This window comes from Bos javanicus, chromosome 13, assembly GCF_032452875.1.
Source record: "Bos javanicus breed banteng chromosome 13, ARS-OSU_banteng_1.0, whole genome shotgun sequence".
NCBI classification, from domain to species: domain Eukaryota; kingdom Metazoa; phylum Chordata; class Mammalia; order Artiodactyla; family Bovidae; genus Bos; species Bos javanicus.
In genome coordinates, this window is record NC_083880.1 from 25,416,513 (window position 1) to 25,442,908 (window position 26,396).

The 26,396-nt window shown below is 46.6% G+C and overlaps 1 protein-coding gene across 25 annotated transcripts in view; it reads left to right on the forward strand.

The window, feature by feature from the left end:
- KIAA1217 (KIAA1217 ortholog) overlaps positions 1–26,396 on the forward strand; it is a 527,643-nt gene that overhangs the window by 472,726 nt on the left and 28,521 nt on the right. For all 25 annotated transcript variants that reach the window (XM_061436005.1, XM_061436020.1, XM_061436019.1 and 22 more), the window contains 5 exons: positions 220–269; positions 8,047–8,213; positions 20,234–20,409; positions 24,372–24,502; positions 24,906–25,053. In XM_061436005.1, the coding sequence (XP_061291989.1) occupies positions 220–269; positions 8,047–8,213; positions 20,234–20,409; positions 24,372–24,502; positions 24,906–25,053 (672 nt within the window). The remainder of the gene's footprint in view (positions 1–219; positions 270–8,046; positions 8,214–20,233; positions 20,410–24,371; positions 24,503–24,905; positions 25,054–26,396) is intronic.

The window sequence follows — 26,396 nt, forward strand, 5'->3', positions numbered from 1 at the left end:
ACACCTCCACATCCTCCATCATCTGAAAGTCATGAGTGCGCCTCCGCTGCACACCTGGGAAGCCTTTTCCATTCCGGCCAACATTGGTGCTGATGCGGGAATACCTTCATTGCTTGGTACCGCCACTAGCTGCCGCTGATTGCTTGGAATAGTGAATGGTAGCGGGGAAGAGAAGCATTTTAGAAACTGCAGAGCTGACTCTCTTTTTCTTTCCTTCAGTGAGAAAATGATGAAAACCACAGCCAGTAAGAACCAAACAGATGGTGCAGGTAAGTGTTCTTCAGACCCACAGGAGGTCTGGGAGCTGCCTTTGATGGGGCTGGTTTGCTTCTAGACATATTAACCTCTCCCTGTGTCACCTGTGTGATTAATTCGAGGTGGGGTTTGGGACTAAGCCATTTCGTCCTCTCCCTTCCATCTTCAGTTATTCACTTCCTCATTCATTTATTCATTGATGAGGTTCTATACTCAACAAATACTTATGTGCCTGGTACTGGGTAAGGACAGTGGGCACCCTAGGACAGGGCTACCTACCCACTAATCCAATGCAGAAAATGGGTCTGGGACAGGTCATTGTATGTATGAAAAGTGAAAGTGAAAGTCACTCAGTCGTGTCCAACTCTTTGCCACCCCATGGCCTATACAGTCCATGGAGTTCTCCAGGCCAGAATACTGGAGTGGGTAGCCTATCTCTTCTCCAGCAGATCTTCCCAACCCAGGGATCGAACTCAGGTCTCCTGCATTGCAGGCGGATCCTTTACCAGCTGAGCCACCAGGGAAGCCCAAGAATCAAACCAGGGTCTGAACATTAAGAAAGAGTGAGGATGTAGAGACGAGAAACAACAAAAACGCAGTGTTCCAGACCCTGTGGGATGACATACCGTCCGCTGTTGCTTTCATCCTTGGTTTATGTCCCTCAGGACAGGGTAGCTGGATTGTACTTGGCACCATGAGTTTCCCAACAAAAAATAATGGAAAGCTGATACATAAAATTCAGACCCTTAAAAAAATAACTTGTTGTTTTTTTTATCAAGAAGAGAAAATCATTGACTTCATAATTGGCTTGATATAATTATGTAGGCTTGTCCACTGGATACTCAACAAAGTAAATTTTAAAAAGCAGGATGAATGTTTAACCATCAGGGCTAGCCTTGACCAAGGACATTTCTCTGGGGCAAGTAACACAAACTGAAGCCAAAAGGATGAGGAGGGAAGGGGAGAGACACCCAGGTAGAGAGCAAAGCATGTACAGGTGCCGAGTGAGAAATTTAGATGTTATTCTAAATGCACAGGGAAGGCAGTAGAAGGTCCTGCCCTGGGGAAGGGCCTCAGCGCAGCAGCAGGATGTGACTAATGAGAAAGCAGAATGAGCTGATAGGGAGCCTGCAGGGGTCAAGGCAGGAGAAGGTGTACTTGGAACAAGGTCTGCTTTTAAATGCCAGCACTCCCCGCAAAGGCCAGACTCTGGTAAAGACTCTGCCTGCAGTGCAGGAGACCCAGGTTCAGTCCCTGGGTCGGGGAGATCCCCTGGAGAAGGGGATGGCTACCCACTCCAGCATTCTTGCCTGAAGAATCCCATGGACAGTCTATGGGGTCACAAAGAGTTGGACATGACTGAGCAACTAACACTTTCACTCCCCCCAAAAAGGCCCAAATTATATTCCCTGTTGACTTCACTAGTGTCCGGGTATATGTATGTATTTTTATAATAGAAAATGTGCATTTCTGGTGGTCTGGCCTCATTTGATCTTTTTTTTTTTTTTTTTTTTTTTCAGTATTTACTTACTCATTAGTTTGGCTGCACCAGCTCTCAGCTGTGGTGCATGGGATCTTTCTAGTTGCAGTATGTAGGAACTCTTAGTTGCAGCATGTGGGATCTAGTTCCCTGAGCAGGGATTGAACCTGGGTCCCCTGCATTGGCAGCACAGAGTCTTCGCCACAGGGCTGCCAGGGAAGTCCCTGTCCATGTATACTTGATAGCCATCTTATCCTGCAGACTCAAGGTGGGCCTCTCTCAAGAATATGATGTCTTCCTTTCCCTTGGGTTAGAAATAGGCATCATTACCAGGGACACATTTGGCTGTTGAATTACTCAAGGAGCACATGGCACGCTGGCTGAAACCCCTAACTGGGGGAAAGCCGCAGGTGGCGTTAGCGCCACATGGCAGAATGGACAGAACTGGGCCTTATGTTGAGACGTCTGCTGGTCCTGATTCCGCCCTAGCCGAGTTCAGGCTCCTCAGCTCTGAGGCCAGCAGGGCTGCTCTTCTTCCAGCATTCTCAGTCCTCATGGGATTGGTTGGTTTCCTTAGAAATCAACCAATGACCTTGACTGCAGCCAGAGAATTGTTTTGTGGCCACTGCTGAGCTTGTCTTCAGAGCACCTGCCAGTTTGCTTGGGAGATATTTATTCACTTATTTTCTGGTTATGAACCTATGGGGGGGAAAAGGCACCAACTGACCTTGCAGAAACGGAAAGCAGATGGGCGGTTGCCTGCGGGTGGGGGACATAGAAGATGTTGGTCAAAAAGGACCAGCTTCCAGCTAGAGGATGAGTAAGTTCTAACATGCAGTGTGGTGACTAGATAAAAGTATTGAACTGGACACTTGAAAGTTGCCAAGAGAACAGATCTTAAATGTTCTCACCCCAAGAAAGACATGGTAATTGTGTGACAGGATGAACACTTTTGATAGGTAATAATCCTATGGCCGTACGTTACATGTATCAAATTGACACATCGCATACCTTAAAGTTACACAGTACGGTATGTCTGTTATAGCTAATAAAGTCAGGGTGCTACCGTTAAACAGGCACCAAAACATTGTTCCTCTGGCTTCTATTCTAGAAATGATTAATATCCAGTACCATTGTAATCAATGTGTACATGCTGTTTTGTATACTTCTTTATTGCATTTCCCTTTTGGGGTGTGTGTGTGTTAGTCACTCAGTTGGGGGGGTGTGTGTGTGTGTTAGCCACTCAGTAGTGTCTGACTCACGACTCCAAGGACTGTGGCCTGCCAGGCTCCTCTGTCCGTGGAATTTTACAGGAAGGAATGAGTGGGTTGCCAGTTCCTCCACCAGAGGATCTTCCCGACCCTGGGATCAAACCTGCGTCTTTTGCATTGGCAGGCGGATTCTTTTACCACCACGCCACTGGGGTGAAATAATAATAATAGGAAACACTAAGTGCTTCCTATGTACCAGGCAGTATTTATTCTGAGTGCGTTTCTACGCCTGAACGTGTTCACCCCTGACGCCGCCTCGCGGGGAGGCACACGCGTGATTCCCACGTTCCAGATGAGGGAACTGAACACACATCACACACATGTGACGCCATCAGCATGCTCCACCAGCCCGTCCTGATGCCTCATCCTTTTGTGTTAAGGTGCCCCAGTCCCTTTAAAGAAAGGTGGTTTCATGTCTTTGTTTTGAAAATTTTTGCCAGCGTCTTTTTTGAAGCGTGAGGGAAGGAGCAGGTGTAATCTCCTCAGAATGCATTTCCCAAAGTGGAATCAATAAGTCCAAAGGGACAAACAGCTGAGGAGCGCTGGCGACACGCTGCCAGCTTTCTCTTCTGAAAGGCCGAGCTAATTTGCAATGCCACCGGCAACACGCACACGGCTTTGCTCCCCTGCGTCTCTGCAGTTTGGCCTTTCTCATTGTGATGTGTCAGGGCTACCCGTGGTCCACAGGGCTTTCATTGCCATAGCAGCCTTGTATGGTGTGCAAAATATAGTAGTTCTTCCGGAATCCTAGGAGGTCAGCGACAAGACGGGAAGTGTTATCCCTGCTCTGTAGACAAGTACACGGAATTATGTGGTGAGTCAAGGAGCCCATTGGGTCAGGGGTACCTGAGAAAGGGAAACCCAGACTTCCTGTTACTTCAGAAATATCTGGTTTACCATGGGTATAAAAGAACAGAAGGAACCTCCCATTTCAAAGTCATAACCTGTGTTTCATAGTGTATTATATTGTTTAAACACATAACCCTGTAAAAAAGATGTTAGCCTTGGAGCTCCTAAGATTCTCAGCCAATCCTAAACCCATGTTCTTCCTGTTACAACAGTCCACATTAAGATACACCTCAAGGGAACTTCCCTGGTGGTCCAGTGGCTAAGACTCCACGCTCCCAATGCCGGGGGCCCGGGTTCAGTCCCTGGTTGAGGAACTAGATCCCACATGCCACAACCTAAGAGCCAGCGCAGCCAAATAAATAAATTAAAAAAAAAAAAAAAAAGATTCTCAGCCAGTCTGCCCAACCCCTAAACCCATGTTCTTCCTGTTACAACAGTCTACATTAAGATACACCTTGGCTGAAGTAAATTACCTAAGAGCAGACTTGGTAAGAGGAAGAGGCCGTTGCTTGGAAAAGGCTGGGTGTACAGAAGGGAGGGGCCGAGAATGACCTGCACGCTGACCATCCTCCGCAGACTAGAATGTGACCATCCCACATGTGGGTTCAGAGAGTGGATCCCAGGTCCTGAGACTCTAATCTGAAGGGGGGACTCCTTCACCACTTGGGGTCCCCACCCACCAGACCCAGCTCCAGCCGGAGATTTCAGGGCAGTTGCTTGTAGCTCTCAGCCCGTCACCGCTGCCACTCCAGGTGGGGAGGGACGTCCAGCAGGGGCTCTTCCCACTCACTCTGCCCAGAGAAATAATCATTACAGCCCAACAACCGCAGTGGGGTCCCTTTGTGCCAGAAGTTGGGCAGAGCAGTCCACGTGTGTTAATTCCATCATCCTGCACAATCACACTTACACCCATTTTACAGATGAGGAAACTGATAGGGAGAGAGACAACTAGGACCTGGATGCTGAGAGTGAATTTCTGGGTTTCGGGTTTAAATACTGGAGTAGATAATAGGACCACTGGCTAAAAGTAGTTCAAGAAACAGGTAGAAATAATGAATCTGACCTGCTTGTGGAAAGGTCCTGAAGCGACGTTAAGGTCTGGGGATGTGGCTGAATCGTGTGCTGGAGGCAGAGGTGTGGGGGACCTTGGCGGGTGGTCGTCATAGAAGTGACCTCCTTGAAACCAAGTCCAGGGAGAGAAGAAGCAGGCCAGGATGTGGAAGGCTGGCCGAGGAAGAAATTAGGAAAGAGGCTGACTGAGACGCGGCAGGGAAGAAGACGAGGGAGGGGCAAGGAAAGTTTCAAAGTTCCTGAGAAAGAAAAGAAGTGACTGACAAAGCCCAACGTCACATCAGGGTGCTGTCGTGGCAACCCAGTCTATTGGTTTGACAGCTGAGACCACTGGCCACCGTATTTTTATTATTTGTTTATATTTGGTTGTGCTGGGTTTTCGTTGCTGCGCACGGGCTTTCTCTGGTTGCAGTGAACAGGAGCTGCTCGTTGCAGTGGCTTCTCTTGCTGTGAAGCACAGGCTCTAGGGCACGCGAGCCCAGTTAATTGTGGTGCATAGCCTTTGTCACCCCGCAGCATGAGGGGTCTCTCCAGACCAGGGATTGAACCCCGGCAGGTGGGTTCTTAACCACTGAACCACCAGGGAAGTCCCGTTGGCCATTTTATAAAGGGCCAATGCAGTGAATGATGGAGTCATAGAAGCCAGGTTTAGTGGATTGAGAGGTTATAGATGAGGAAGTTTTATAAATGAGCATGAGAAATTCGGTTCTGAAAGGTATTTTTAAAGCCAGGTGTCAGGGTTCAGCTCTCACAGATGGCAGGTAAACTTGGGCCTCTCCTTCGTGGAAGATGGCAGTGAGGTGCACTGGGCCCTCAGAACAGAAGAAGAGAAGCACGATCGTGGAAGGAATATGTCTTCGTTTGGCTGAGGAACTCAGGACAGGCCTCATTACGAACAGGAGTAACTGGCTGTAGCGCAGTGTCATTTCTGTTGGAGAAACACCTTGAGGATGTCGTCATCGTTATTTGTACAAATGACGTGTGGTGTGTGTGTACACATGCACCTACGCTTGAGGATACGGAGTGATGATCAAGTGACTTGACTGATTTCAAGACTTCCAGTTCATTGTCTTCCCTTCAGAATACTTGGTCTCAGAGGCGCTATGTTAACCTGGTCAAGCTATTATTGTTGGAAATGTTACTGGACGTCCTTTCACTAAGGACCTTCACCGTTAGAGAGCACTCTCTGGAGCAACTGCAGAGATAGCAAATCTTGCTCTTTTGTAAAACTGTTTGTTAATTTGGCTGCACCGGTCTTAGTTGCGGCACGCGGGATCTTCGATCTTCACTGTGACACATGAACTCTTAGTTGCGTGGCACGTGGGGCTCTAGTTCCCTAACCAGCGGTTGAACCCAGGCCCCATACATTGGGAGCAGAGTCTTAACCACTGCACCCCCAGGGAAGTTCCCTATCTTGCTCTTTCAAGGGGGGTTTTCCATCTGGAGGGGAAGTGGTCAAAAGTCAGCCCAACTTTTGTTGGTGATGACACGAGGGACCGGTTGGGGTCATAAAGGTAACAGAAAGCTCACCGTCTGTCTGCTGGGGCTCCTTTGTAAATTCTTAAAAAGCTTCCCATCTGTTCTCCCGACTCCCCAAGGGGGCCATGAGAGCTAGGAGACCGGTTCTGTTGGGACAGGCACGCAGGGATGAGGAATGTGGTGCTCCATCAGCTCTGCGCCGGCATTGCTGAGGCCAAGCAAGTAGGACACTTTGGAGGCACCTCCATGCCCACTGGCGCACCGCCCATGGCCCATGGCTGCCGCTTGTGGAGGCTTGTGGGGCAGTGTGTCCTGGGGAAGGAGAGGAGATGGAAGGAGGGGCCACTGTGCTGTAAGCAGTCCAGGCACACAGGGCAGCAAGAGAGCTCTGCCGTGCACGGCCAGCCTGTGCTATGGCAAACCTTCTACTTCATCCCTTCCAGGAAGGAGGACTGAACAACCTCTTCAGGGGTGGGTGGGTGTGTGTGTGTGTGTGTGTGTGTTGTGGATTCCTTGTATACTCTCTACATGAAGCCTGTTCCACAGAACTGCATTGTCATAAAAAGGAAGTAGCATAGCATCTCCTTTTGATTCCCACACCTTGCTGATCCTGTGAGTGTTACTGGGGATCCTTTGGGGGTCACTTTGGTTTTTATTGGCCGTGCCACTCAGCATGTGGGATCCTAATTCCCTGACCAGGGATTGAACTCTCGCACCCTGCATTGCAAGCTCGGAGTCTTAACCCCTGGACCACCAAGGAAGTCCCTTGGGGGCATTTTTAAGGCAAACTTGCTCACATCAGGCCCTTCCCAGACGGACTTAGGAACTACAAGAGGACGATTTAAGTTGGACTCAGGGAGCAAAAAATTATGGCAGTGGCAAAACTGTTCAGAAGGAAGGGTTTCTCTCTGCTGCCTTTTTTTGGTTCTTCTCCCAAAGAATATTAGCATCATGCCTGATTTCCTCACTGAAGGAGATGTGTGCAGAGGGCCTGCTGCTTTTAGTCAGGACATTCCAAGGGACTCAGGAGAGTACCCAGTCCTTATTAGCTTTCCCTTGGTGACTGGCCAAATCTCTGCCCAGATCTAAGTGGGTCTTCTTGGGCTATATCTGCCCAGAAGGAACAGTCACATGAGTACCCTGTGTTAGGACCCCGAGGTCTAAATTATTAATATTTTTTCTATTATAAAATTGTAGGAACTTCCCTGATGGTCCAGTGGTTAGGACCCTGTGCATCCATTGCTGGGGGGCGGGGTGGGGGGCGGCATTGGTTCAATACCTGGTCAGGGAACTAAGATCCCACATGCTGCATGGTGCAGCCAATAAATAAGATACACAGACAGACAGCTAGCTTCTTTAATATGGCATCATGCTCTACCTACTGCCCTGCAATCTCCCTTCTTACAGCACCAAACTTCTACAACATGACTTCTCCAGACTGCGTACTATAACATTGGATGCACGTTCCCTAATTTATTTAAACCCAATTCCCCCCTTTTTGCCCTTTAGAGAGCCAATATCGTTTAAGGTTTTTTTTTTTTTCAAAATGAGGGAATGGGCATTTTCTGTGTTGGGATGGGACTTGTAGCTTTGACTGCTCCTTCCTGGCATCTCAGGGACTTCGCTGCTCTTTTTTCCTAGGAACGCCCCAGGTTTCCGGTGGGAAGACTCTCGGGGCCGCGGATTCCTCGGGGCTGCCCGGCCAGCCGGCGCCCGCCAGTGCCTCCGCGGTCCACGCGAGCCTGCTCGACATGAGGCGGAGCGTGGCCGAGCTCAGGCTCCAGCTGCGGCAGATGCGACAGCTCCAGGTACGGCCGGCGTTCCCCGTGGGCGGCGTCCTCTGACACGGTCTCCTCCCCCACCCGCCGCCTCCCGCTCCCCCGGCCGCACAGCATCTTGCCGGTGGCCTTCTCTGCAGCATCCTTTGGTACGGATGACTGAGGGCCAGGGTGCAGGCGCGTGCCACCCTGGGCTCCTCCCTCACACACATCATCTTGGTCTAGAGCCTTCCGCCGCAACAACAGTCTATAGCCACTTCTTTAAGCTGCACGTGCTTCTTACACACGAAAAAACCATTAAGCATCTGTTGTTGTTTTTTTCTTCCTTTTTTTTTTTTGAGGAGAGCTGGAAGCAGAGGAGCCCCGTGGTGGTGTTCCCACAGCCAGTTAGACTTCCTGCTTCCTAGGGTTTGGCTTTTGCGCTTCCCCCATAAGAACGTGCAGAGGTGCTGCGGGCAGCTCGGGGGTTTGCAAGAAAAAAAAACAAAAACCTTTGTATTTAGAACTAGGAGTTCAAGCAAGAGGGTGAATTCATAAGGAAAAGGAGCCCTCGTGGACGGTTTTATTATTTGGACAGAGTGTCTTCCGCAACGCTTCCCTTCCCTTTCCCATTCTTAGGAATATATGAGCTACATGGGAATCCAAGGGCAGGGAAACGACCCTTCCTATCACCAGGCATGGTGAATAAATCCCGTAAATCTGACTCGGCATGGCTGGTCCAGGGTACTGAGGAACTGGGAAGGTGTATCTTTATGAGGTCATGTGTCTACTCAGGATCAGCCTCACCCCTCCCTGCCCCTCGGGGTAGGCTGGTGACTGAGGATGTAGTGCTGGCTTAGACGATGCCCAGGCATCCTCCTCAACTTCGAGGAAGCCTCGTGGTCCACCAAACGTTCATAAAAGGCATACGCGTCCAGGAGCAGGGAGTGGCCACAGGTGTGGCATCCTCAGGGGCATGCAAGCTCCTGTGCAGCAAATCCAGTAAGGAAAGGGCACTCCAAACCCCAGCTGCTCTCACACTTCAGCTTGCCAGGCGTGAGCCCTCCACTTCCCCCTACCTGAGTAAAGCTAAGACCGTGATTTCCCCTTGTCCTCTACCTCTGGGAGAACTAACAGAAGGGAAGGTAGCTTGAGAGCCTGCCCTGAGCCCTGTCACAGATCACACTACTCACATTCGGGTCTCCAAAGGCTAGTCCAGCAGCATCCCAAACCCCTCAGACCTCCCACACAAGTTTACTTCATTCCTCCCTGAGTCATGTCGCAGGGGAAGTTCCCCATCCTTTGCATTCACTTTTCCTTGCTTTGCTGTTTTTAAGACACTTTGCAGTGAAATGAAGTGTACAGGGTGGCACAATTCAGTGCCCACAGTGAACAGGCAGTAACTAAGCAAGCGAGTGGGCGAGGGAGAGTGGCGAGTTGGCACCTCTAAAGGACAGTCGCCACTCCACTCCAGGCAGCTCTTAACCTGGTAAAATGAGAGTCCAGTGTTTCTAGATGTTTCAGTATCTCAAGAGAATCTGGAAATAGAGGTTTTTGTTTTGTTAGTATTTATTTGGCCCCACTGAGTCTTGGGCTTCCCAGGTAAAGAATCCACCTGCCAATGCAGGAGACCTAAGGGATGCGGGTTCTATCCTTCCATCAGGAAGATCCCTTGGAGAAGGAAATGACAAGCCACTCCAGTATTCTTGCCTGGAGAATCCCATGGACAGAGGAGCCTGGCCGGCTATGGGGTCACAGAGTCAGACACGACTTAAGTGACTGTGCATGTAGCATGGGTGTCTTAGTTTGGCACGTGGGATCTAGTTCTCCAATCAGGGATCAGACCCAGACCCCCTACATTAGGAGCTCGAAGCCTTAGCCACTGGACCAAAGGGAAGTCGCAGGACACATAGATGTTTTATATAAAATATATAAGTTCATTCTAAAAGTGTTGGAAGGTAATTTAAAAATCGATTATTTCATCATCTGCGGGCCAGAGGGCACATGTGCAGGCCAGCAAGTGTCTGTGAGCTCCTGGGTTCTTTGCTGGTGGTTAAGGAGGTTCAGCCTCTGTCTTGCACTGCATCTGCCTTTTACTGCCACCTGCTGGTCAAATTGGAAATTGTGCGCTCCTAGTCTCAAGAGTCAGACACAACTTAGTGGCTAAACATTTGGACTCTCACAGGGAAAAAAAAGTCCTAAATATGTCGTTTGCAAGATAGTTCCTACTGCTTTCGAAAGTGAGCATTTGTTGGTGTGGAGTCAGAGGTGGAATTGCCGTGAAGTGTGGCAAATCTGATAGGCGGGGGCCGTGAGGTATGGGGTGGCGGCGTCACCCTGCTGGTGGATGGCAGTGTTTTGGTCCTCTGGTTGGGGGCGCGGTTTGAGGAGCCGGGGAGGGACCTCCCACAACTTGCCACTCCTTGTAACCCTTAAACTGAGGAGGCTCAGCTGCAGAATCATAGTTTCTCAAACAAAGAAGTGTTATAGTCAGTTCCGGGTCGCGATCTTAATTACTCAGGTTCCTTCATTGCCCCCGAGCTGCTCAGCTCTCCTCGCTCTTGGGGTAAAGAACATGGAGCAGGTGTGCTCTTTTCCTTTTTTTTTTTTTTAAATATTTATTTGGCCACACTGGGTCTTGGTTGCATCACGTGGGATCCTTTGTCGCAGAGCACGGACTCTCTAGTTGTGACGCAGGCTCGGTACTTGCAGCGAACGGGCTTAGTTGCCCTGCAGCATGTGGGATCTTAGTTCCCTGACCAGGGATCGAACCAGCATCCACTGTATTGCAAGGCAGAATCTTAACCACTGAACCAGCAGGGAAGTCCCCAGGTGTGCTCCTGAGCTGAGATGCTGGTGCGGTTCTAAAGTGCAGGCACTCAGGGAAAGAGAAGCATTTTGATTCCTAACCTGGATGCTCTTGTTTCTGCCTCAGTCTTTGTATCCTCTGTGCCTCCATCAGCTTTCAGAGGAGTCTGTTTGAGACCAAACCAGTTTAGAATAACGCAGCATCTCAGCACCAATTCCCCCTCAGCACATGTATTATACACCAAAAGGGAAGTGCAAGCCCACAGTGATTATAAGCCCAATAATGGAGCTATCATTAGAGAGCTCCGAAACTCTGGAACAGTCTCAAAAGAACAAAAATTGAATTAGAAATTCAAATGTTCTTTGAACTGTGTTATAAAATAGCGAAAACGAATGAAATCTTTTTTGTGCTTGGCAGCCGGCTCCAATAATTAGATAATTAAATCAATGGGAAAATCCTAGACTGTCAGGCATAGCCTGTGTGAGCATTTCATTTGCAAAACTGATGGATTATTCTCAGAAGTAGAAATTTGATGCAGACACCGTGGGGTGTGTAGATTTAAATATGGCAAAAAGAATGTCGAGGGAGGTGAAAGAGCCTGAGATGATGAAGAAAACCACGGGAACTTTGCTCCCGTCTTCCTGCTCTCCAGGCTAATGTGAATTTTCAGTCTAGGAGAACGGTTCTTAATTCTGGCTACCCATGAGAATCACCTGAAGCCTTGCAGAAAAATTCGAATACTTGAGTGCCACTGCCGGAGTCTGACTTCATTGGTTGTGGATCAAAGACCAGACATTGGTGACTCTAGAATGTTCCAGGGTGAGAAGTACTGCTCTCAGACATTTTGAATTCTTAGTCCATTGAGAAGAAGGCAATGGCAACCCACTCCAGTGCTCTTGCCTGGAAAATCCCATGGATGGAGGAGCCTGGTAGGCTGCAGTCCATGGGGCCTCAAAGAGTCGGACACGACTGGGTGACTTCAGTTTCACTTTTCACTTTCCACTTTCATGCATTGGAGAAGGACACGGTAACCCACTCCAGTGTTCTTGCCTGGAGAATCCCAGGGACGGGAGAGCCTGGTGGGCTGCCACCTATGGGGTCGCACAGAGTCGGACACGACTGAAGTGACTTAGCAGCAGCAGCAGCAGTCCATTGAGATGCCACATGGAAATTGACATCTCAGTCAGCTGTCACAAGGAGTGAAGCAGAAATACCCTGTACGCATGAACACCACACTTGGTGATTTCAAAGCCCTAACTCTAAACAATGTACCTCTTTCCCAGAGACTAATCAGACATGTTCTCTACTTACTGATAACTGATGAGAGCTACATGGACCTTCTGTATTGTGGTGGTCCCATCCCAGGTAGGAGCTGCATCTAGCTGAAAACAGCAGAAAAAGACAGGGGAAGGCCTAGCTCCTGACAAATGTGCCCTTCAAAAGGTGATCATTTGGGTCTATTACCCTTTCTGGTATGATTTAGGGAAAAAGTGATGAGCTATATCATTGTCCCCAAATGCCACAATCCTTAGGTTTCACCCAGGTCATCCAGTACCCATAGGAGTGACTGCTGTTCTGCCCCTCTTTATGGGCTAAGGGGAGAGAGATGTTTCTGGAAGAGAGGGCTCAAGTTCTGTGAACTTGAACTTGGCCTGACATTGAGATGGATACATCTTTCTCCAGTTGCCACAGTTTTCTTCTTGGTCTCTCATCTCTTCCTCCTGCTTCTTGATAAATTAAAAATTGGATTATTCTGAACTCAGTGTTCCATTTTTAAGACTACTGAGAATTGACCGTGTTGTTCCCAAGAGAGGGAGGAGGTAACACATCAACATAAAGAAGAAACACAGCAGGACACAGAGCCTTTGCACTTGAAATGATATAATTCAGCACCGTTATCACAAGGTGTCTTTTTATAAGATAGTGCCTCATAGCAGTGTGCCAGGGTCTCATTTATCTTCTGACAATCAAAACAACGGTCGTGGGAATGTATGTCCCTGAGAAAAGCATGCAGGATGTTGGCCCATACTGAGCAGACCTATTTCTCCCCAGCAGGCAGAAATAACAAATGGAACCAGCACAGGAGATGACAGTCAGGCCACCGTGCGATGTATCAAGCCCTTGATATGCCTAATATCGAGGCATGGCTAAGACGGGGCACAGCTCCCAGATACCGTGTGCTTGGTGAGCAGGCATCCTACACCTGCAGCCCGGGGAGCTAACAGGGGAAAAACTCCTGGTCAGGAGTCCTTCTCGGGTCTGGCTGTCATGAAACTTCCCAATGCATTGTACAGCCCCTGTTTGCTGTCACTGCCAGACAGCAAAATCAGTTCAGTTAAACCACACTGTTGGCAAGCTGAATAGTCTTAGATTTTACCCAAGAACTCACGATGAGTATGTGAGGCACATGTCCATTTTGAGGTGAGTGGAATTTGATTTAGGCAGTTTCCTACCTTCTCAGGGAAGCTGACAGAAATAATTTATTTCATCCAGTTAAAAAGTTTAAAATATTTATGTATTTGTTTGGCTACACTGGGTCTTAGTTGAGGCATGTGGGATCCAATGCAGGGGACTCCCAATGCAGGGGACCCAGGTTCGATCCCTGCTCAGGGAGTGCGGAGTCTTAGCCACTGGACCACCAGGGAAGTCCCGTGGTCCAGTTAACTTTTATTTTTGAGTAGTTTTATAAAATCATCAAGCCACAGCATTTACAACCAACTGAAATTTCTAGAGATGTAGGGATAACTACAGCTGTTCTTGCCCTTCTACTGTTGACAACTGGAATACCGAAAAATAAATGCATGAAATAACTCTATTCAGCATCGGCCAACAGACAGCACAGGAGTGTGACCCTTGAGAGAATGAAAGGAAAGGAGACAAAACTTCTGTCTTCCTCAGCTTTCTGTCTGTTGACGCTTCTTAGATCACAGCACAGAGAGAGAGAAACCCAGCAGAGCACTGACCACATGACCAGCTCAGGGCAAGGAGCGGATGCAGCTAGGATTTGGGGAGCCGAGTGCCAAACGAGAGGAAACTCTGCGGAGAAAGAATTACGTCAGTCTGTGGATCCATCGTCGACTAATAGGCCAAGCACGAGTGTTGTGAAAGACCACTGATCCAGGCCCAAAGCAGGGGGCTGTAGGCCGGGAAATTCCCAGAGCGCACACAGTTCTGGGAGATGCTCATGCCTCGACCAGCAAGCACAGAGAGGTTTTATTAATCACCCGGGGCATTTGGTAGTGATCAAGAAAGGCCATGCTTCGGTCTTTTTTCTTTTTTCCTTCAGTGTTTAGTTCATACACTTTTATTTATCTGTGGACACCACATTTTACTTGCAGCATGTGGTATTTAGTTCTCTGACCAGGGATCAAACCTGGCCCCCCGGCATTGGGAAATGTATGTAACAAATCCTTAACAAAATATTAGCAATTGAATCCAGCAATATATAAAAAGGATAATACATTATCCTGGATTTTATCCCAGGAGTTCAAGATGGTTTTAATATGGGGGGGAAAATGATTCAATGTATTTGACCTTTTAGCAGAATAAAGAAGACAATCATATCATTTCAGTAAATGCAGAAAAAAACATAAAACAAAATTCAATACCGATGACAAAAACACTCAGCACTCTTGGAGTAGAAGCAAACTTCCTTAACCTGATAAAGGATGTCTGAAAATCCTACAGAAAACATTATAGTTAGTGGTGAAACACAACCATATTCTCCATAACATCGGGACCACGGCCAAAGAAGCCTCCTCTTACTTCTCTTTAACTCCGTACTGAATGTCCTAGCAAGCGCAACAAGGCTGGAAAAAGAAAGGAAAAAGCATATGGATGGAAAAGTTAAAAGTATAATTGGCATTGCTCACAAATCACTTCACAATCAGGATTGTGTAATATCAAATCGAAAAAAGATGCTTCCAGAAATAAGTGAATGTAAGTAAGATCAGAATCAAGTCAATATGTAAAAACATTAAAATGTTAGTACATACAACTTACTAAACCCATACAATAGAAAAGCACTAAGCATGAAGAAGAATGAGGCCCTAAAATTCCAAACAGCATGGCTGGATCTCAAAAACAATATACTGAAGGAAAGAAGCCAGACGCACACAGTTTCACAGTGTACAGTTCCATGAGTGTGACATTCTAGAACAGGAAGAACTAATCTAAGGGACAAAACGCAGGTGGGTGGTTTCCTTGAGCTGGGGGTCGGGAAATTGAGTGCAGAGTGCTGAGAAGGGTTTTTTTAGGGTGAGAACAAATGTTGTCTCCATTTTTAGTGGTGCTTTCGTCAGGGTATACATTTGTCAAAGCTCATTGACCTGTGCACTATTAAAATGCGTATATTTTATAGCTTGTAAACCATATCCTTTTTAACAAATGTATTTGGCTGCACCAGGTCTTAGCTACAGCATGTAGGATGTTCAGTTGCAGCCTGTGGGATCTAGTTCCCTGACCGGGGACTGAACCCAGGTCCCCTGCCTTGGGAGTGTGGAGTCTTAGCCACTGGACCACCAGGGAAGTCCTAAACTATATCTTAATAGAGTTCTTTTAAATTGAAATTTAGAATCCCTGCAGAAAAACTAAATGTAATGATTTGAAGTGCTGGTGGCTAATTTATCTGAAGCATTTAGAGAGAGATGGTGACACACATCCTGCCTTCAGCACTGTTTGTTTTTTTTTATTTTTATTGGAGTACAATTGCTTTGCAATGTTGTGTTAGTTCCTGGTGTACAGCAGAGTGAGTCAGCCATACGTAGACACAGCTCCCCTCTTCTCTGGATTTCCTTCCCGTTTAGGTCCCACAGAGCATCGAGGAGGGCTCTGTGCTGCGCTCGGCTCTCGTTGGTTGTCTGTTTACATACAGCGGTAGTCAGCACTAGCACTGCTCTCTGCACACACTAGGAGCTCAGAACTCCAGACAGGGAGGGTCGGGGGCCCAGGGAAAGTAGAAAAGAACCTCTGCGTGTCTTTATTCCTCTGTGATTTTACTTACTGTTGCCCGCTCACCAGCTGTGTGCTATGGGAAAGTCAATGTTTCTTCTCCCTCTCTCTGGGTTAAGGCACTCTTTCTGGGCGGGAGGATCATACAGCCTGGAACTCAAGGCCCATCTCTCCCTGCCTCCACTATGAGTGGAATAATTTGAGCGTAATCTGACTCTGTTACCAGTTGAGTAACTTGAATATTGTATGCAGTTGTGTTCCTCTGATATGTCTCTGGGTTTTCAGAGGGTGCGCTCAGCTGCTTGGTCGTGTCCAACTCTTTGTGACCCCAAGGACTGTAGCCCACTAGGCTCCTCTGTGGGATTTTTTGGGCAAGAATACTGGAGTGGGTTGCCATTTCCTATTCCAGGGGATCTCTCCAACCCAGGGATTGAACCTGCATGTCCTGTATTGGCAGGTGGATTCTTTACCACTGAGCCACCCAGGAAATCTCAGCATCTGAGGTTGATTAAATCTGAAGATGTGAGTATGGAGGGCAGGCTGGAAAGTTATACTCGGATTGTTGTTTAGAATATGTGTTTATCTGGCTGTGCTGGGTCTTAGTTGTGGCACGTGGGATCTTTAGTTCTGGCATGCAAACTCTTAGCTGCAGCATGAGGGATCTAGTTCCCTGACCAGGGATCGAACCGAGACCCCCTGCATTGGGAGCATGGCGTCCTAGCCACTGGGCCACCAGCGAGGTCCCTATACCTGGATGTTTGCGCAGAGGGTAGGCACTCCCACCCCTGTGTTGTTCAAGGGCCAACTGTGTTGTCATTCAAGCACTGAATGTGTGTTGGGTTCCTCTGCTGCGCCGGAAGCTGCTTGGGTGCGGGAGCACAGCAGGCCCTGCTGCCTGGTAGACGGTGATTGGAAAATTACTGGGTTGAATTTGACTTTGAACAAGTCACCTCACTTCTCAGGGCTTCACTTCTCCCATCTTTGGAATTTCAAGGATTTGAAATATTCTAGCAGTAATTTGTGGCTTCATAGCCACTGTCAATATCCACGGATGATTGGACCGTAATTTTATTGGAGCTTGTCTGCGAGATTTGTGCAGAAGGGTTAGGGAGGGCCGTGCCCCTCAGCTCACAGCACGGTGATGTCATCTGCCCATCAAAGTGTTAGTAGACCACAGTGCTCAGACTGTGGTGGCACATTAGAATCATCTGAGGTGGTTTTTTTTTTTTTTTATTACATTTATATCTTCCATTTCTTATTTATTTGGCTGCACCAGGTCTTAGCTGCAGAATGTGGGATCTCTTAGTTGGGGCATGCAAACTGTTAGTTGTGGCATGTGGGATCTAGTTCCCTGACCAGGAATTGAACCCAGGACCCCTGCATTGGGAGCACAGTGTCTTAGCTACTGGACCACCAGGGAAGTCCTTGAGGGGTTTTTAAAAATTCCCAGTGCCCAAGCTACATCTCAGACCAGTTAAATCCGAATCTCTCAGGAATGGACCTAGGCATCGGTCACTTTTAGACACATTTAATCATCTTCTTATTTATCCCTTACGTACCCATTACCACTAACCCTCAACCCCCAAAGGAAATAGGTCTATAGGATTTGACACATGGCCTTGAATTTGAGCATGCCATTTTGATAACAGCTGGTTTACTCTATCTGTTTAGCAACTGTAGTCAGAGCAAGTCTGAGCATTAGCACTGAGCTCAAAACATAGCCAAGCCATGGGTCACCTCGCATTTCTACCATCTGGCAAATAATTGTGGATTTTCCATTGTCTGTTATTACCAACTCAGTTCACACATTCAATAAATACTGGGTTGGCCAAAAATCTCATTTGTGTTCTTCTATAATATTTGGTGGAAAAACCTGAATGAACTTTGTGGCCAACTCCATATTTGAGTGCCTGCTATGTACCAGGCATGGTGTCCTGGAGACTCTGTGGAAGGCAGAAATTAACCAGGTAGAGGGAGTATCATGCAAAGTCCCTGTGGCAGAAAGGAAAGGGGGTCAGGCTGTCAGAAGAACAGAGAGGATGGCCCTGCGGCTGGAGCAGAGAGCGCACCAGCTGCCTGCAGTGATAGGAGGCTGGTGATGTGGGCAAGGGCCAGACCTCTGCATGCCTTGCGGACAGAGCCATCGCTGCAGAGAGCATGGCCGGAAGCTGCTGTCTGTGGGCTGCCTCCAAACGTGTTGCCTTTCAGCAACCAACTGTCTTTAAGACCTCAATAAAAAGCATTAGCAAGGAGAGCGTGAAAGCACGGTCATGATTCATTCAGAGGAGGTAACCCAAGGGTGGCGCTTTTTTTTGGTTCACTCCCAGACAAAACCTGGGTCTCGCCCCCACAGTTATCCTCCCTGATAACTGCAGGGAGGATAACTGCACCTCATCTGCACTGAGAGCTCAGTTGGTGCCAGGCACGACTGTGAGCACTTTATCACCTCACGAAGCTCCATTACGCCTCTGTGAGATACAAACTACTACTGTCCCTTTCTGTTTGTTTTGGAGAGACACGGAGAGATTAATAACTTGGCCACAGTTGCGTGGCTACTAATTAGGAAGACTGGGAACTAATTAGGAAGACTGGGAGCTAATTAGGAAGACTGGGAAATGAACTCAGGCTGTCTTTCTCTGGATGGACAGTTGATGATGGTGGTGTTCAAACATGATGGTGGTTCTGTAGGGCTGGTCCATATTGAATTTTTCTTTTTTTAATGTGGAAAGTCTTCATTGAATTGTTACAATATTGCTTCTATTTTATGTTTTGGTGTTTTGGCTATGAGGCATATGGGATCTTAGTTCCCCGACCAGGGATGGACCCTGCATCCCCTGCATTGGAAGGCGAAGTCTAAACCACTGGGCCATCAGGGAAGTCCCAGAAATGGTTTATTTTTATTCAGAGAAAATGGAAGCCATGATGGGGTTTCAAGCAGGTGGTGACACAGTCAGATGGCATTTCCTCTCTGTTTGCACAGATGATGGACAGCCGATAGAGCAGTCCCTCCTGTGAGGTGGTACAGTCTACAAAGCCACAAAACGAAGGAAACAGTAACAGCTAATTGAAATTTCAGGGGAACTTCAGATACAATATAATAGGTATGACAGAGTTACTGGTTTTCAGGCTAATTGAATGAGCTCACTTGATGTACGTGCTGTCAGAAAATTGTCCTGCCCCAGGGAGCCACGTAACACCTTTTTGGAAACAGGATTCAAATGTTTGGCTCGATTTTTGTAAAGCCTGGATTGGTACTCACACATCCTATACTTTGGGGTGAGAAACAAGAGTACTCTGGAAACCACCTGGGAAAATTATGTGGAAATTGTGGTCTTATGTAGGCAAGCAGCCTACGTATAATCCAGGGAGATCAGTTAATTGCCAAAAGCCTTAGGGCTCGTCTGCAAATATCATCGCCACCACCAACAGCAAGTACTGTGCTTGGAGGGTTTTTTTTTTTTTATTGAACTATAGTTGACTTACAGTGTTGTGCCAATCTCTGTTGTAAACACAGCAAAGCAACTCAGTTATATACATACATTCTTTTTTATGTATTCTTTTCCATTGTGGTTTATTACAGGATACTGAACATAGTGCCCTGTGCTACACAGTAGGACCTTGTTGTTTATCTTCCTATACATGAGAGTTTACATCTGCTACTCCCAAATCCCAGTCCTGCCCTTCCCCACCCTCTCAAGTACTATGTTGTGATGGTCTGTAATTACATGGTATTTGGTCCATGGACCCATTAATCAGAGGGACACAGATATTCATTTAATTGATGGGCTGAAATAGTCCACACTCAAACCAACATTTGTTGAGTACCTTCCTATACCAAACAGTATCTCGTTTAATTTTCAGAGTAGAAGAGGCAAGGGAGATGAATGCCCCCGTCTTTAGAGATAAAGAGCATGCCCAGAGTCTCTCAGTGCATCTGGGAGTAGGTTTAGGGTTTGACTCAAAGTCTGCTTGGCTCCAGAGCTGGTACTCTTGGCTCTCTCTATGAAAACATGTGCAATTTCACGCCCGTTGTCTGTATGTCTATCCAGAATTTAGGAAGGACTACTTTTTTGCAGACAAGGACTACTTTTTTGTGAAAGTGTGCTTGTCAGCTGGCTACTCAAACTTGGATGCTGGCTGAAGCAGCAATATTATATACAGTCTGTGCTCCCTTCCCTTTTACAGTGAAATAAACAAAGACTCAGCTATGGGGCTGTGTATCCAGACCCACACCTGGGGCCTGCCAGGTGCCCTGGCACCCCCGTGGCAGCCCAGCAAGAGTTAATGGAGAGTGATTTCTTTTGTCCAACAGCTGCAGAACCAGGAGCTGCTGAAGGCAATGATGAGGAAAGCTGAGCAGGAAATCAGCAGCAAGGTGATCGAGACGATGAAGAGGCTGGAGGACCCTGTGCAGCGCCAGCGGGTCCTGGTGGAGCAGGACAGGCAGAAGTACCTGCACGAAGAGGAGAAGATCGTCCGCAAGCTGTGGTGAGTCCGGCCCTTGCAGTCGGTCCCTGGATGCGGGCATAGCTGTGCAGCCTGAAAGGCAAGCCTGTCTTGGCCAAGGAGGCGGCCCTTGCTAGACGGTGTTCTCAGACTCTTTCTTTACTGAGCACCTAGTTCTGGCTGGTTCTGGATATCCGTGGACACTCGACTAGTGCCCTCCATCCGAGCTCAGGAAATTGAACAGTCATCAGGTAACTGAGCTTATTAGTCTCTTTGGAAGCATCGCACTGTTCTGTAGGGCTTGGCAACCCATCAAATTAAAAGGAGCCAGTGGCACAACCCAATGATAAATGGGAAGTCTGAATTTAATCTCAATAAATTAAAACTAATAGCCAAAATAACAAAGCGCTAAAATTATCCTCCTATTATTCAACTGTAGTTAAAATCACAAAAGAAGAATTTCAGTGTAAAGTATGTCTGATGCACAATGAAAGATGCTGCCTTGAATGCGACCCATCTTCTGTGAGGTTCTTATTGAAAACATCTATCAAGTCGCACTACTGAAATAAGCAGAGTTTTATTACGCCCCAGTCACCGGGGCAGGCCCATCTGTTATGTTAATGTATGTTTTGTTATGCAGTGAAGATTCATCATAGAACAGTTTCACCTTTTAGTATAATGAAGAGTCATTTGTGTGGGTTCTTCTAGTGTTGGTAGTTCTCCTGTTTGTGTTTTTTTGAGTTTCACAAAAATTAAAATGGCTTTGTGAAACTCAAATATTTAAAGTATTAAATATTTAAAATACTTTAAAATCTTTTAGTTTTATTACAAAATACTGGCATATCTCCCATGTTGTAGAGTGCATCCTTGTAGCCTGTCTTACACTCAGTGGTTTGAACCTCCTGTTCTCCCACTAGAATCCCCTGTGCTGCCCCCACTGATAAGCACCAGTTTGTTCTCTGTATCCGTGAGTCCACTGTTTTTTTGTTATATTCACTAGTTTGTGAATTTTTTAGATTTCACATATAAATGATAAGCATACAGTATGTTTCTGATTTGTTGTACTTAGCATTATGCCCTCCACACCCACATGTAAATGCTGCAAATAGCAAAATTCCATTCTTTTTTGTGGCTGAGTAGTATTCCATTGTAGATGGGTAATTCTCTTGTTTTTTTGGAAAGCATAAACGTCCCAAAATGGGATTGTAAGGGAGCAACTTTCAAATTCTTTCCATGACTATAATCACCAGAAGCTTACAGGATGGGGAGTGTTATCCTCATTGACCTCTTTGATGTTTGAGCTGTAGCTCATGTCAAATCAGATGCCAACCCAGTGTGCCTGATTAAAATTAGAATACCTTCTCAGTGGTAGTCTAGAGAGTCAGATAATAAATTTGACTACTGTTCATCAGCATCTCAAAAATAGACTCCAAATTTGTATTTAGTCCCTGCACTTATAGACAATCACCCGCCGTGAGGTAGTAAAGCTGTTATTTGTCTGAAATGGGTCTGTGACAGCCAGCTGTCTACAACTAGGTCTCAAGGTTCTTCTTGAAAAGTTCTTTTTAAAAAATATATAGCCTTAATGTTTTTATAGAATTGCCAGTTAAATTTTTCTTCCAGTTTTATTGAGATGTAATTGACATGCAGCCCCATATAGTTTAAGGTGGACAGCATAATTATTTGACTTCCACACATCGTGAAATTATTGCCACAGTAAGTTTAGTGAATATCATCTCCTATAGATACAAAATTAAAGAAATACAAAAAACTTTTTTTGCTTCTGATGACAACTCTTAGGATTTACTCTCGTAACAAATTTCATAAGTAACATATAGCAATGTTAATTATATTTATAGTGTTATTTATAGTGTTAATTTATTTATAGTGTTTATATAGTGTTATTTATTTATAGTGTTGATTATATTTATAGCCCTTATACAAGGACTTCTAGTCCTCATAACTGGAAGTCTGTCGACTTGCTGCCTGCCCCACACTGAAGGTTCTGGCACAGGCATTGCTGTCCACTTGCTGCCACCTAGTGGTTCTTCAAATCAAAGCTCTTTTCCTGTTTCTCTACTAGCAGGGGTTTCTACTGTCAGAGCAACAGGCAAAATGAAGGAATGCACACATCTGTTTAGGGTGGGGTTATTGATGTGCTCAGGAGACAAGATGTTATTACTGGTGTGTTTGTTGAAGTGGGAGACGTACCCTAAGAGATGAGTACATGTGTGCACCCGCACCCCCTCCAGAAATCAGACCTGTGATCATTCCTTCTCTTTGCGGCCTGGAGAGGACAGTCAGTCCTTACTGACGGGACAGTCAGTATAAACCAGTGGTTCTCGGGCAAGTTTGTTCCCTTCCTGACCTCTAGGGACATTTTAACAATGTCTGTGGAACATTCTTGTTTGTCTCAAGTTAGGGGAGGTTGCTACTGGCATCTATCATAAATGGGTGTTGGATTTTGTCAAAAGCTTTCTATGCACCTATTGAAATGATTATACGGTTTTATTCTTCAGTTTGTTAACGTGGTGTATCACACTGATTGATTTGCAGATACTGAAGAATCCTTGCATCCTCAGGATAAATCCCACTTGATCGTGGTGTATGATCCTTTTAATGTACTGTTGGATTTGGTTTGCTAGTATTTTTTTTTTTTTTTGCATCTGTGTTCATCAATTATACTGGCCTGTAAGTTTCTTTTTCTTGGGGCATCTTTGTCTGGTTTTGGTATCACGGTGATGGTGGCCTCAGAGAATGAGTTTGGGAGTGTTCCTTACTCTGCAATTTTTTGGAATAGTTTGAGAAAAGGATAGTTGCTATCTCTCCTCTAACGTTTAATAGAATTTGCCAACAAAGCCATCTGGTCCTGGACTTTTGTTTGTTGGAAGTTTTTTCTTTTTAATTAATTTTTATTGGCGTATAGTTGCTTTATAATGTTGTTAGTTTCTACTGTAAGCAAAATGAATCAGCTATATGTATACATATATTCCCTCTTTGGGATTTTAGATTTCCTTCCCAGTCAGGTCACCACAGAGCACTGAGCAGAGTTCTCTGTGCTATACAGTAGCTCTCATTACTTACCTATTTATACACAGTATCCACAGTGTACATGTATCACGCCGATCTCAATCTCCCAATTCATCCCACCACCCTGCTGCCTTTGGTGTCCATACATTTTTTTTTTTCTATGTTTGTGTATCCATTTCCGTTTTGCAGATAAGATCATCTGTACCATTTTTCTAGATTCCATATATATGTGTTATATATTTCTCTCTTTTTGACTCCATTCTTTATGACAGTCATCAACAGAGGAATGGATGGAGAAGATATGGTATATCTACAATAGAATATTAGCCTTATAAAGGAACAAAATCGGGTCATTTGTAGAGATGTGGATGGACCTAGAGACTTTTGAAAGTTTTTTAACCACAGTTTGAACTTCAGTACTTATGACTGGTCTGTTCATTTTTTTCTGGTTCCTCCTGGTTCAGTCTTGGGAGGTTGTACCTTTCTAAGAATTTGTCCACTTCCTCCACATTGTCCATTTTGTCGGCTTAGAGCTGCTGCTCCTGGAGGCTAATGTGTCGAGGTCAGAGGTGCTGCTAAATACCCTGCAGTGCACAGGACACCCCCCACCCCCTGCAGAAAGAATGACCTGGGCTCCTCCTCTTGCTGTCTCTCCCCTTCTTGGTCCTTTGTCACATCAGAGTCCACACAGCCCTCCCTAAGTCAGCATCAGCACCGCTAAAAACAAAGAGTGGGTCCTTTGTCAGCCAGGTGGCAGACCTGGGCCTCCCCGAGAAACCTCACCTCACACCCCAGAAGGGTCTCTTAAGCCAAACCAATCTACTCCTCCCCAGCTGCTGCTTCCGCCTCCCTGGGCATGGAGGGACCCGCGGTAGAGGGGAGGCCAGGCGCTGAGGCCCGGGGTCCTCTGCTCTTGCACTGTCCGTAGGGAAGGCCCCCGCACTCACTCCATCTGTGGTCGGCTTTCCCCCTAGTGACCTGGAAGACTTCGTTGACGATCTAAAGAAGGAGTCCACCTCGGCCAGCCGTGTGGTGACTCTGAAAGACGTGGAGGATGGGGCTTTCCTGTTGCGCCAAGTGGGAGAGGCCGTCGCCTCCCTGAAAGGTGAGCATCCTCCTTGGAACCGGAGGGGAATCCAGACAACCCATCAGACGGTGAAGGATTCGTTCGTGCACGTGGGCAGGGGTTCGTCCAGCACCCACTGTGCACTGTTCTGGGTGCTCAGGATGCATCCCTGAACAGAAGAAGCGCCCCTCTCTGCCGGGAGCTAGTATTAATACTTCAGTGGCTGCTGTAATCTGAATACACCTTGGGGCCCCGCAGACACATCCCACATACAGAGATGGGAAATGAGACCTCGAGGGGCTGCGCCCTCCACCCAGGTCACACTGAACCAGCTCTGCCTCCTGAACCCCCACACTTAACCATGTCCAGTGTTGGGGTCTGGGAGGGGGTCTGCTCTTCTTGCCTTTGCTTCTGCGGCTCACTCGCTGTTCTTGGTCTGCAGGAGAATTTCCAACCTTACAAAATAAGATGCGAGCCATCCTGCGCATAGAAGTGGAGGCGGTGCGGTTCCTGAAGGAGGAGCCGCACAGGCTGGACAGTCTCCTGCAGAGAGTGCGCGGCCTGACCGACACCCTGACCATGCTTCGGAGGTGACCAGGCTTGGGACGGCTGGGGTGAGGTGTGGGGGTGGCGCTGGGGGTGACCTGAGAGTTTGACACCAGACTTGTTAGTTCTGATCTCATGGCCAGGCAGTCAGTCATATTTGGATGTTTTTAGCTGTTCCAGTCCTGGAGTTGGGTGTCAAGAGTTTAAGAATAAAGCAGACAGAACCCCTGCCCTTATAAAACTTCCTTTCCCACATGGGAAATAGACACAGCTACCACATAAACCACCTCCCAACAGCATCAGTCCTGAATTTTCCTTTTTTTTAGAAAACAGAACTAGGAAATTATAGAGATACTACCCTTTAGATCTTAAACCAGATTTGAGAGCTGGTCACAAGCATATGTAACATCTAAATTCTTGGGAGAATTTTAAGCACTATCATCTTTTGATAGGTTTGCAGGAGAAATATGCTAAAAGTACAGTTGACTTTTAGATGAATTATTAACCGTAAGGAGCAAGTGAGATTTTTCTAGTAATAGTGACCTCAAGGAAAGAGACTGTTTTGAGATGCTAATGCTACAAACAGCTCTATAATCTCCTGCATAAATTTCAGGAGGCCAGCAAAAATCTGAATTAAGGCAGCTCTTGCCTCTTCCTGCAGAGAAAACATCTGCCTGGATACAGGAAGAACTGTACTTGAATTACATTTCCTCATAGGCTCACTACTTTAAATTGCCAGAGTGAACTTTTTCTTCCAGTAGGATAAAAATATGTTAAAAGGATTCTTCATTAAACTCTTACCTAAATGTGGTAACCCAACCACAAAGCCTAAAACAAACCTTCTTGATTAAGTGTTTACAGAGATAGCAGGCTGGCTGGCAACAGTGCCCACCTTCCCTCTCTTCCCTGAAAAACAATTTTAAAAAATGATACAGATAAAGCCAGTTAAGTTACTTTAAAAATAAAAAAGAATAAATATAGCCTCCATTAAGCTACCCATCACAAGCCTTTATATTATTATTTCTTGGGATCTTTCTGTGTACGTGCTGTACTCAGCGCTGTGGAAAACACAAGGAAGATAGGAATACACACGCCCCCAGGGACAGGCACATGTCCTGGCGCCCGACAGAGAAGACAGAGCAGGTGACAGTCATGGTTCAGAGCAACTTTAGCGGGTTGGGAGATGCTGGAGGGGTTCTGTGTGTCTTGAATTTGAGGTGCTGGAAGGAGAGCAGAGCTGCCCAGGAAGCCCTTAGAAATGCAGACTGAAGTTCAAGAGACAGTTAGAAAGAGTCTTTGCCTTACTCGGAGGGGGAAAGAGGTTTAGAGTTGAAAGTTGCCTTCATGTAGGTGATTACTGAAAATGGAAGAGGTAGCTCTGACAGAA